Below are 13,322 nucleotides of genomic sequence, written 5' to 3' on the forward strand. Positions count from 1 at the left end.
CTATTAGGTGGTGAAAGTGGGATTTTGAAAGGGTTCAAACCCTTGCACAAAGATTACTACCGACCAAACATGGACCGACAAAAGAGACTACCAGCACCAAGGCTGTAAAAAAGCAATAAACCCTAAACTAACAGCAAACCAACATCAAGAGAATATCAATAAAACACAATGCTTGAGACTGATTTCTGTATTAATGGAACATACAGACCACTTATAATTCCACATGAAACCTTCAGTTACATTATTTGAGAAGCAGTTTGAAGCAAAAATCCTGCACAGAATGTTGACTTCCATCAGCAAAACCATTCGGTGTCTTCCTGAAACGGATCTCCTTCCTATTTGTTCTTACTCTTTTGACTCCTGCCCTTATATCAGCCGATTTCTTGAGTTTTTAGTAGACCTCATATACAGTTGATCTCTAGTTTGTTTCTTATCTGAGAGGGGGAACATCTTACACTCCTCAACTTAGATCAAAGAGCAAGGGATAAATTCATCTTCTTCCAGATCTTTGTACTTAATAGCTTTCCCTTCTTTGCTTACCTAATCTAAAGCCTGATTCTTCTATTTTTCTTTTTCTTTGCCTTTTGATGAAGATTTGAATGAAGGCAAAACCTTCCTAATAGGGTTGATACCACCTACATCCAGGTAAGGTTCCTCCAAATCACCTCCAGCATCTTCTCTCCCCTTCCTACTAACATCTCCCAAATCTGGAGACTACCTACCTCCTTGGGATTCTGTATCATGGATGGAATTGCTGCCTTTCTTTGGTTCTCTAGACTTGGCCATTTCTTCTTCTTTTGAAGGGTAATCCTTACCTTGATGAGGACTAGCAAGTCTTTAATTCCAATCTCCCTTTGAATATTACAATCCACTTCTTTATTTTTAAATTTCTAGATTATTACTTTAAGAACTTCAACTGGTCTAAGGTAATATGTATCCGACACTGTAGCCGTGTGTCTTTCTGTGCTGACATTAAAGGTTTTACTCGATGTGCACATTAATGATGTTCCTCAATGTGCATACCGTCTAACTTGCTATTATTGAGGTGGTTACTAGTTTCCTCTTTCCATAAATTTATGCAGCAATGTGTATTTTGGATGGGGAAGCACTCTGGTCTCCAGGGCATTTGTGGTAACGATGGTGTTATATGCAGCACGTATATATGCGCTAGTGGTACCAAGGTGTTTATGGTTAATGGTAATCATTTGCGTGGTGATATTTGGCATCATCCTCAGCCAGTTCTTATTGTTATTAAAGTTTTTGATGAAGCTATTCAAATTCATGTTAACTTGTATTTGCTAGTATAATATTTTATTTGATATATATAGTTGGTTTAGTTTTAAACCATTTGAATTTATATTATAAACCCTTGGTGCTCCCTTAAAATGAAAACTGTATTTTAATATTAAAACTACATATTTATATTTGGAATTTACAATGCATCGTTGGTTCAATTAATTCATTTGTTTAGTCATTTGCAGTTTAACTTTATATAAAAGTTTAACAGCAATTTCTTATACATTTTTTTATACCTATTTTTTCAAGTACTGGATTATATTGTGCCACTGTCCCCCTGCCAGCCCCAAAGTTTGGTCCATCGTCCCTGTCCCAAAAACCTCTTCCTGCACTCCTCCATTCCAAAACTTTTATATAACATATTCGTATGGTGTATATATAAAATCTATGATTTAAAAGAGGAGAATCAGCATAGAATACCAAATGACCACGAAACTCCAAACAACAAAATCAACTGACTTGACATATAATGATTTTAATCAGTAATTCAAAGTTCACATATCAAAAAGTGATCGACTTATGGAGAGTCAGATGAAATCATTCTGAAAGATTTTGTATTGCACAAGACAGATTGCGGCTGAATTTTTATTTGTCTTTGCCCCACATAAATCAAGCAATTCATTTACAAATGAAATTATATGGAAATTAGAACAATGAAAAACGCATTTAAACAATTGAGTATAACTTAGAATTCAATAAAACCAAACAAAAGAATTAAAAATTCTAGTGAACCCTCAGCATTCAGCATGCATAACTGGTCAGTGGTCAGCCTAATATATTTAGATACCTGGAAAATCCTTTGATTCTATAGTAACATAAATAGTGAACTATTTATGTCCAAGTAGCACATTGTCCATTAACAGTTCGATTTGCATACAGCTAGAAACCCTGGTTTCAGAACAAACCATCCACTTCTATTTTAACCACAAACATTTCCAAGCATCCAACGAGTTTGAAGAACAATGATGGCAAATATATTATAATGCACTTAAACTCAAAATCATTGGAATCTGTTAAGTTCAAAGCATTAAAGATTAGGAAGGTTCCAATTCTGAAAATAACTAATGCTAAATTTTATGGGAATCAATGCAAAGCTCCAATTCCAAAAGAATTAAAGCTCAATTCTGTATTAATATCAATGTTCCACGGGCGTTGGGGACGGGGGACAAAGGGCTTAAGTTTCAGGGATTGGTTTTGGGGATGGGGAAAATGGGCCTGGGGGAGGGGGAGACACATCCCCGTGGAACACTGATTAATATAGAACAATAAATTCACTTAAATAAATATCATCTTCCAAATTTTCTATTTATAATTTATATGAATTATATTTTCTGTTAAAGGACTGCGAACAACAAACATCAAACCCTAAAAAAAGCATTTACATCACGGTTTCAAAATTGCATTTCTGTCATCTTAGAATCTCAACTCTTGCATTTACACAAGATTTACACTACCCAGATTTATTAGGTTCAATCTCCATTATGCTCTTGACATTGGGAGCGTAAATAGAGTACACCATAGCCTGCCTTGATGCCACTTCCAGTTGTGATTTACCTTCCCTGAAAGCATAACCAATAGCATCTGGTTCAGAAAGATCCCGATTTTGTTTACACCCTTCAATAGTCCGCCTCTTGATGTATTCTCGAATATTGTAGTCTGGAAACCTGCGAGCAGTTCGCAGCAAAGAGCGAATCAAAGATCGAACCTCTGATGTTGATGGCAGATGCCCTAACATACTTGTCATTGATAGACCTTGTGTTTATGCAAGATTTCACTATGCCCTGGAAGTTCAAAACAAGTCCAAAAAATATTAACTTTGTAGCTTAGACCTAAGACTAAGGATTTTATTAAAAGGTAAATAAGGTATTTATGGAGGGAATATTATAATTAATCACAAGTTGAAATTGGCAAAACTGGACCTCTCCAACTTCTTCACTAACTATATTGGGAAAATTTAATATGTCTGTATGAAGTTAAAGGAATAAGAAGATGAAAACGATAACATAAATGATTCCCCTAAAACACTTCTTGTTAGTTATTTTCCATGTCAGATTGACAAAATATTCTCATCAGATACTTTTGGATAGGAACAAGCTCGACTTATAGCTTAGCAGCCTAGAATTTATGTTATACATGAAGCTTCCACTTCCACTGCAAGATATGGATTGCTACCATTAATAATGATCATTTCATTACACTTTTCCCAAAATCAACTTTGTTCAATTCATAATCAATTGTCAAAAGGTATGTCATACCAAAGGTTGGGACTTTGTTTTCTATATTATTTTGACTATCAATTGCACCCTACAATAGACTTCAAATCATAGCTAAACCGAAAAATCAAAGTTAAAATAGTATAAATAAGTTACAACCATTTTTATTTTTATTTTTTTGTATTGAGGAAGATTTGAACTTGGTACCATCTAGGTGCTTGCTACATGGACTTTGCCATTAAACCAAATGCCTTTTTGGCAATAACCATTTATTCTTAAGAGAAAGAAAACTTGCATAAGAATGGTACTACAAGAATTATCAATCAATCTTTCTATGATAAGTTCTATTGTGTCCAAAAAATGATGGATAATAATGTAAAAGGCATCTTTCATTTTAACATATTATTTAGGTTATCTCTTTTAACATGATTTTCTCTTAAACCCGCAAATATGAACCATGTAAGCCCTACAACAGGAATGCTTGGGCCATGAATAAAACATTATAGTATTAGAATAAAACACCATGGCATCAGAATGGAATGAGCTCAAAATCTTCTTGAATATTTCAACAAGCCCATCTTGTGTGTACCTAGCTATGATGGACCATTGTAGTCAATGATACCAGTTTAAGTTGAACTTTGAAGCAAAGACAAACATCAAAGGAACTGGCAAAGCAGGTAATGCTCTTCATACTGTCATCACTGTGTGTGCTTTGTACCCTTGGTAACAAACAAAATGCTCAATAATGTTGCAATCAGGAGACTGTCACCTAAGACGGATGTATACAAAAATAAGATACAGAGTTTCTCTACTAAAGGTCAAACGTCGGTTTTTAAAGCAGATCATCGTCCTGATATTATTATTTGTCAAAATGTCTATAACTAGGATGAAGGATGTGTGTGCCTGAAGCACAAGCACTTGCTAGTATACTGCTTGATCCAAGTTGTGCTGCCAGGGGTGCTTATAAAGGCACATTGCAGATATCACAATGTAGATGCCTTTAAGGCTTTTAATCAGTTTGCTTCCAAGGAACATGTTCCTGGTGCAGAGACATGCATGGTCCCAGTTGATGCTCTGAATGATGCATATAGAATAGAAGAGTTCCCGGTTATGTCATGGCAAAGTTCTGATTACAACTAAATTGAGAATCGGAATTTCATTACAAATAGAGGTTAAGTAAGAAGGTTACGTCTCCAAGTAAATTTAATTCAAAAAACGCTTTTATGTTAATGTTCAAATTATTGGGCCATTTTAGCAAATAGCACAAAATGTCTTTTAACACTTTTCAAAAGGGTTTCAATTCTCAAGTATACATCAATAGGGCTCCAAAACCAAATTCCTAAAGTATGTACTATGAACAAATGATAAGTGTTTTATACTTTAAAAACAAGTCTTAGGCGCCAAAAGGACAAAGACATCTCTAGAGAATTTCGAGGGTTTTGTTGAGCATTGGAAGAGGTTGGATTTCACCACATTGCAGGAGAAAACAGGATTTTTTTGGCATGTTGCAGGTTTTGAGGGGTCACCCACAGTTCTTGGCATGAGAAATGCACCTGGCTGTTTGGTTTATGATACATTCCAGAGATTCAGAGTGTTGTGGTTGCAAGGAGGTTAGAAGGTTTTTAGGATTTCATTCAAGTCAGCTGGTTGCAGGCCTTATATATCCTTGTCTTCACATTATATCACGCACACAAAAAAACCCTCAGAAGCACTATATTTCAGTATGTATCTTTGTTCAATCACATGCACTGTTTAGAGATGGAGGTTCACTGTCAAAGCAAAGAGGAAAAGGGGTTTTGAGTCTCAGAGTTATAGAGTGTGTAGATCAAACCAACAATAGATCTCCTTTGTCCATTTTATTAAACTCAAGCCATTGTTGAAAACTTGAGCCATGCAAGGACATTATTTGATGTAGTGTCTAGGAAAACTGGGCCTTAAAAAAGAAAAACTGAACCTTAGTGGAAAGGATGAAAAAGTTGTGAAAGCATGATAGGAGTGGACAGGATTGTAGATCAAAGGTCCATAATAGTTTGTGACAATGAAAGGTATCAAAATATTGCAACTGCAAGTTGAAGGCGTCTTAGTGAGCAAAGACAAATCACTAAGAGGCCATGAAAATGGATAGGGAACTGAGCTCAATTTATAAAAGAACTAGGTTAGAGATATTCTCTGTGATCATCAGAAAGTTGAGACGGGTCTAATAATGAATGTGTAGCAAAACAAGTCCCAATGAACAAAGAGGCATAGTGAACAAATCCAGACAGTATATTAAAGTAAATGGCATGATAGATGACTTCATTGCAGTAGCATAGCAAGGGCATAGAAGGTTGAAGATAACACAATAACAATGAGCTGTTTGTTTCAAGCATCAGCAAAGGACAAAAAATACAAAGATGGCATCATGCAAAGGCATATTGTTTACACTGTAGACCATTATTATGATATGTGACAAGATTACAGATTGATATTTCTTGTATAGGTGACCTGAAATATAAGAGATGTCAAGGTTTTTGTATAGAAATAATGAACATGCAATGTTCCTTATTTCATTGGAAAAGGTACAGTCCCTTTCTTAAATGTAATAGGAAACATAAGAGCAGCAAATGCAATAGACGCCACTATTGAGCTTTTGATCAAGCAGGTTCTTTGAGAAGATCCCCTTTGTTGGGAAAATGATTCATAAATGATTTGACTCCATCTTCAGAATCTATTGGCACCTTGTCTTGTAAGTACATGTAAATTTGCAGCATGATCTGAAGACATGAAAGGATGATTTTAGCACAGTTTAAATCCTTGCAATGATTGTGTTCAGAAGAATGACCTTGTGAAGCATTCCCAAAGAGTGATGACTCATCTTACTTTTGCTTTGTGATGTGGAAATCAAAAATTTTAAGAGCATTGATACCTTTATGTGGACAGTCATATCTAAGCGAGCAGCAGGGAGGGTAAGGACAGTGTCAAAAAAGGAGACTGTCTTAACACACTGAGATAAAGCATCTACAAATGGTAATTATATGCCTAGATGCTGCTAAGAAAGAAAAGAAGATCAAAGATGCTTACGACAGTCCTAGGGCAGTTTATAGGACTAAAATCATTCACCCAAATGCATGAAGACTGTGTTAACAGCTGGACAAGGGACAGTATGTTGACGACTGTTAGAAGAAGAGGTCGTTTTAACAAGAAGTTGCAGGCCAACAAGGCAAAAAGGCTATTCAAAGCAATAAAAGATGGAGACTAAGTGATATTGTAGATTTGCTAGGTTAAAATGGTAGGGGCAGTCCACACCATGAAAGCATAAGGATATCAAGATGTGACTGAATTAAAACTAAGGACAGTCATGAAGTAGCTGCAATTGTGGAGCTTCAGGTTATGTGTGTGACAGTGAACAGCGGTATCCTAGATTGGCGAGGATATGGACATGTCATGAGAAGGGACAAAGGTGAATAAAGCTTCCTAAAGCAGTATACCACGAACAGCTATTAAGGTACATGTGTAGGATGATGAGAAAAGCAAGAGATTGGCATTGATCTCCAAATTTAATTTAATCATGACAGTCTCGGATCATTTAAAAGACAGCCAACATGAGTTTTAAGATCGCTAAAAGAAAATAACAGTCTTCATGATACAAATGACAGTACCCTCCATAATTCTCTGCCCTACATTGACCTAAAGGTTAGAAGTATAAAGAAGAATTTGAGGCTCATAGTATTGTCCATGAAGGTAAGAAAGGGTAAGTTGAAGAACAATCACCTTATGACACTGATGTATGTGAAAGATAAGCCCTCGGACAGACATGAAATTGCTTCTAACGATATCACTGTATGTAGATCACAAAAGGGCAGTGCATAGTGGAGGGTTTATGAGTGCCTTGTCAAGGGGTAATGCATAGCTTGAGCATATACTCAATGCTGAAGGTGTAACAAGTCTCAGAGAGCTACAAGACTACAGTAATAAAAGAAAAAGAACAGTCAATGAAAGGGCGGTCCTCTTTGATAAAAGCTTGTTTAAATTCCAATGGAATTCATAACTTCATTGTTGGGTGTTTAGAAAAGACAATGGGCAAATAAATGGTAAAAGGACAGTGATAAGAAAGGGGTAGTAAACTGCCTAATTTGAAAGACAATTATAACTTTTAGGGGACACTGTTAAAACAATCGTCTCTTACACTGTCATAAAGGTAAAAGAGACCCTTTAATGTGACAATAGGTCCGAAAGGAGATAGGTACGGTCAATAAGGAGTACGGAGTATGGAGATTTGTATTCATGTCAAAGAGTTACGCTTGGTGATGAGGTATAGTAAATAAATAAAGGACAACAGTTAAGGAAAAAGCATAAATGAAAGAAGTCTCATGACAGTCTTCAAGATGTAGATTACAGAAATAAGATGGAAAAAATACAATGAAGAATAATAAGTGACAGTTGGCACAAAAGAAGAGCATAGTCACTTGGTAAGTGTGGTAATCATAAAAAAGGAGCAAGGCAGGCCTTGTGACAGTGAGGACAGCTGCGATGCAGTGGAAAGACAGTGGTAAAATGATCAAGAAAGAATTAACAAGGGATCATACAGCAGGAGACGAGAGTGAAGACCAGTTGCAAGCCTTAAAGATGTTGAATAGAAACCTTGTGACAAAACACCGAACTCACAGTCAAAAGCAAATTATGACAGCCTACAGGACAGTCATGTTCAAGCATGAAAGAGCAGTAATATGGAGTGACAGTCCCTTACACACTGATAGTATGATAGTCCACAAACAAGGGAAGATAGTCAAAAGATTTTTCCACAATGATAATGACAATGTCAAACAATGCAAGGGACTGTCATAGAATCCTAAAAGGTTGTTTAATCATAAAGATCTAAAACATACTAGGCATGACAAATATAATGACCTATGAAAGAAAGTTAAATTAAGGCTCTTAGGAAGAATGAACTGAGTAAAAGGCGGCATAGTCACAACAAGGACTCAATGGAGAGCAGCATCAAATGATGACAGGCTTTTTGAAAAGAGATCAAGGATGAAGCCTTTACGCTATTTCAAAAAAAAATGATAATGCAGAGTCCTCATGAAAGAAAATAGGTTATTAAGCTTATATGGCAAGTGAATGGCAAAGAATCGATGAAGTGGGCAGATGAAGTGACAGAGAATGTCAAGTAGTTGACAGGCTTTCCAAGAAAAGGACAGTTAATAATGGCAGGGAAGACAGTATTTGGGCCAACATCAATGATTGGTAGTGAAAATGAGTTAGCTGCTCTTTTCATCAAGCTAGAACACAGGTTTGGAACATTTCAAATGCATCTATGATCCACATTTTAAGATAGCCAATGAGGATTTGAGCATTAAAAGGTACCAAAGAAGATAGTCCAGAGAACTTGTGAGGACTGTCATGAACAGTTAGAAGGATAAAGGAAGACCTGAAATACAGTCTTGGACAGTCAAAGAAGAGAGAGTGGTATTGAAGTTGACAAAAATTAAATGCACAAATGACAAGGATGTGAAGATCTGAGAGCACTAGATGAATGGCACAAGTCAAATACCCAGCCTTGAAGATTTCATACACCCTCCTATGTCTTTTGCTCATTTCAAACTTTCTAGCACATGCCCTAAAAGTATGGAATTAGAAGTTGCAGCAGTCAAGGAGAAGTAAACGGCAGTTGTTGAACATTAAAGAGCATCTAGGAGGAGGTTGGTGAATTATTCAAGTGGTTGAGTAGAAGTAGGGGACAATCTGACCCAATTTGAGCTTGTTGAGGGCATCTAGGAGCTGATTCAATAGATGGGTCAAAGTAGGAGATTTTTCTTCATCTTTCCACCATTTTGAACACTTTTAAGGCCTTAAAAGTAGGGACACATCAGCTGGACGCCCAAGGACGTTTTGACAAAGAAAGTAATGCAGCACATGTCATTTCTTCTCTCAACATATGTTCCTTTCTTGTAGCAAGCTGTTACACACTATAAAGCACAGCTTTAGGGTTCTTTTTCAAATTAGTTCTTGCATTTTGGTGAAGGATTCTAACCTGAAACAAGATTCTTTCACATAGCATGGTAACTCATTGTAACTCAGTTTCAGACTTAGAAGAAACTTTTCATATTTGTACAAAGCTATTGTAACACATTTTATTAATAAAAATTAAGCTTTTTTACATTCTCAAAGCTCTTTCATTGTGCAAGTTTGTTCAAGATGATTGATGTAATCTTGTGGTGATGTTTTCTCCTCAATTTCTATCTCATCTTCATTGCCTCTATGCAGAAAGATGTTTATTTTGCAAGTTATGACTTGTGTTACCCAACTAAAGCTAGAGATTAAATTGTAACAACTTTTTCAGCTCCTTTTTAATGCTGTCCTTAGTACTTTCAACCTAGTTATGAAACACTTCTACAAAGTACATCTGAAATTCTAAGTTGTGTATGTTTTGGTTTGAGAAGTTGGTCATATTGTGAGTCAAAACCAGCAATATAGATTATGAAACTCATTTGGTGCATCACCCCAGTAGAAGTAGGTTCATTCCAAGCCATCATTTTTCCCTTTTCTCTGTCAAGTTAGCAGTTTAGTTTAGTTTTAGGTGATCTTCAAGCCCTCTCTGGAGTTTGGTCTCAACTATCAAAGTCCACACTCTGTGAGACCATCCCATGTTCCAACAAGTAGTTGAGTTGGTAAGTCAACAAGGGTGCATACTTTGTTGACAATAGTTAACTCAATGCAAAAATTATGATAAAACTGAGTATGTTTGCTGCTACAATATTACCAAAGTAGTACTAATTTACCATCTTTTGTTCATGTTAGCTTCTTACAAAAGAGAGTGCACAAGATTTTCCTGCAAGCGAAGAACATATAGATTGGCAGACATAATTTTAGGGTTGCAACTTAGAATCAGAAGGAATGATATTTTAATCAGATTTCTACAAATGCAACTGTGCATCCGGCAATAATGCTAGTATTCTGATTTTTCAAGCAGTCCAGATATTAACAGAGGGCATCTAAGTGCACCCATACTATCCCTACTTTGGGTAATGGTAAACATAATGATTGAAGTCACTTGAATGTTGGACAGCCAAAATCCACAAGGGATGTCCCATTAAACATCACATACAATACAATACTTGCCATGGAGGATGCCTCCATTCTTCATGATGATATTACACAGTGTCTTGCTTTTGAATAGATTTCCTCAGATTGATTGGGAGGTTTAAGAAACTCTTCATCCATAATTCTCTATGCTTAAGTCTCTTTTGTAAGATATATGTACTACTTAACTATCGATATCCAAAGCAAAGAAGGCAGGGACATAAGTTTTGTTGCAAGTCCTTTTATGGATAAACAGGAAAAGTTGCAAAGAAAAAGCTCATAAGATACAACTATCAACACTCATGAGACAGATGTCATGCACAAACTCTGAACAGCACCATAATAACATTTTCTGGCCTGGTAGGAAAGCTTCATAATGGATCCTTGGAACTTTGAAGCAATGGGTCATGATGTACTTCCCATAGTTAGGATACACAAATACAGTTAATGACTTTGCACTCAAGCGGAGCAGGAAAGAATTGAGAAAGAAGGTTGGAGAGCTGAGTAGCCAGCATGGAGTAAATGCTTGCAAGGCATGTTTTCGACCTCCACAAGATCAACAAACATTTCAAGACCATCCTGATGTCTGCCCCAATATGTACAGAATCTTTAGAAGACAATGAAAGATGGATGAGCCAGAGAAGCATCACAAGGAGAAGCTTGATAATTTGAGTTTCTTTGGTCAAAGCATAATGATGAGTTTGAATTGAAATAAACGAACGTAGAATGCTGAACTTGAGATAGACACAACATATCCCCATTGATATAGCTTCTGTGGTTATCCCATGTTAGAAGGTTCATGCATCTTTGGGGAGTTTTTGGGATAAAGGAGAAAAACATTAAAAAAGATAAGAAATTTACTATTGTCCAAGCCCTGGTCTGAATTGGACACAAGTTTTGCAATTCTGCTGTTGAAATATGTCAACATTGATATACCCAACAACCTCGAAAGACCAAAGAAAACAACAGCGACTAGACAATGCTCAACCTACAACTTAGAAGCAAACGACCACGATAACCTTCCCAAGATACCCTACTACTGACTTCATCCTGAAAATTGTTCGTACAACAGAAATTACATACATTTCTTCTAGACTGCATAGAACTGTAGAAAGAGCAAATGTGTACCACATACAGCTGTAAAAAGAGAGAGTACGGCCATTAAATGAAAGCATATGGTTAGAGAAAGAAATCTCAAGAGGGATAGGGTTCTTCCTGCAAAAGTTAACCATTTGTTCATCCAGTGTGCAAGTTCATTCTTCATTTTTTAAGTTTTCTTTTGATGATTTTCCATAGAGCTGTGGATTTTTAATGAATTGGAATACATAATTCACAGGTAAATGACCTTTAAATTAGAAAATCCAAAGCACTTCCAGTTTGCATGTCATGCTAATGTTGGAAAAAACAACCATGGATTTGATTTCATTTATTTGCTGTCTCAAGTTCAGTTGACATATCTGTAGGATGAGCTCTAGCTGTTTTATTTCATTTATCATTAAGGCTGAAAAAATTCTTTCGGAGTACATAGATGTCAAGTTAAAAACTTAAAATCTCTGCATAGAACAAATTTTCTGACAAAAGCATTAAATTTCTCATGTTGCTGCTGCTGGAAACAAACTCACAGATATGGAAGATATTGCTAGGCAGATATGAAGAAAACCAAATCCTTTAACTCATTACATAATGCTTTATAATCTCATCATGCCCATGCCTTCTCAGACAACGGGTCACATCCAACCACAGGGAGATCAAATCATAGAATATAGTTCCATTCACAGAGATGGAATATATTGCAAGCCCGACATTTATGGAACTGAATCTTCCTCCAACACCTTAAAAAATAAGGCTGTATAATCTAATGTGTCCATGTTCTCTCAGAGCCAATACAGTTTTGAGTATAAAAATGATTAATGTCTAGCTATATAAATTTATATTTATAATGATGGTGCTATAGGAAACTTTTTGAAATGTCAACCATTGGTTACTTTCAATCCCAATCCAATTATTTTTGCAGCTATGAAAATTTATCTACATACACCAAATTCTTGGGCTTTGGTTAACATCAAGACTAAGAAAAGATGGAACTAACTGCCATGGACAACATCCAGCACAATAGAATTTCATTCAGAATGCTCACCTAATGACAAGTAAAAGCTTCTGAACTATTTATTCTCCTTGTCCTCAACCTTGTCTGGAACTTTTGTGTTTCTTATTGGACTCTGCAGCAGCAATTACTTTATACGTTGATCAGTATACATAATCTTAATCACAAGTTAGGGAATTGATTTTGTTGACAATTGCCCTGGAATAGTTTCATCAAGATAGAAAGTGGACCATTCTGAATATTTTGGAGTTTGTCATCATACATAGGAAGCTTGTACTAAATTTGGAGTTTTCAAAGTTCAAACAGAATCTGCAGCCCAACTAACCCAGAATACAGTATGAAGTTTATATGGAGAAAGCCAGTCATTCAAGGAATATGATTGAGATAATCAACAGGAGGATCCAGGGTACTAGCAAGCAGTTGGACTTGAAAACTTACTTTCTTGTTTATCTTGTCAGCTGAACATCCTTCAAGATTGTGGGATTAAAACAGAGGGGAGTGTAATCAGAATTTTATTTTCAAAAGACTTTTATCTCTGCAATTTGTGAACAAACAGTTTGGGATGTCGGAAGTGGAATGATTAATGCCCCCTCATTAATTTAATATCAGGAATGGCCTATTTGCTTCCTGCAAATTGCTCTCTACAG

General features: G+C 36.1%; 1 protein-coding gene across 1 annotated transcript in view; it reads right to left on the reverse strand.

Annotated features, from left to right (window-relative positions):
* Positions 1–2,566: 2,566 nt before the first annotated feature.
* LOC131030159 (uncharacterized) overlaps positions 2,567–13,322 on the reverse strand; it is a 40,831-nt gene continuing 30,075 nt past the window's right edge. Inside the window, exon 2 of the mRNA XM_057960864.2 lies at positions 2,567–3,077. Within this exon, the coding sequence (XP_057816847.1) occupies positions 2,747–3,040 (294 nt within the window). The 5' untranslated portion in view covers positions 3,041–3,077 and the 3' untranslated portion in view covers positions 2,567–2,746. The remainder of the gene's footprint in view (positions 3,078–13,322) is intronic.

Source organism: Cryptomeria japonica, chromosome 5 (genome assembly GCF_030272615.1).
Source record: "Cryptomeria japonica chromosome 5, Sugi_1.0, whole genome shotgun sequence".
NCBI lineage: Eukaryota > Viridiplantae > Streptophyta > Pinopsida > Cupressales > Cupressaceae > Cryptomeria > Cryptomeria japonica.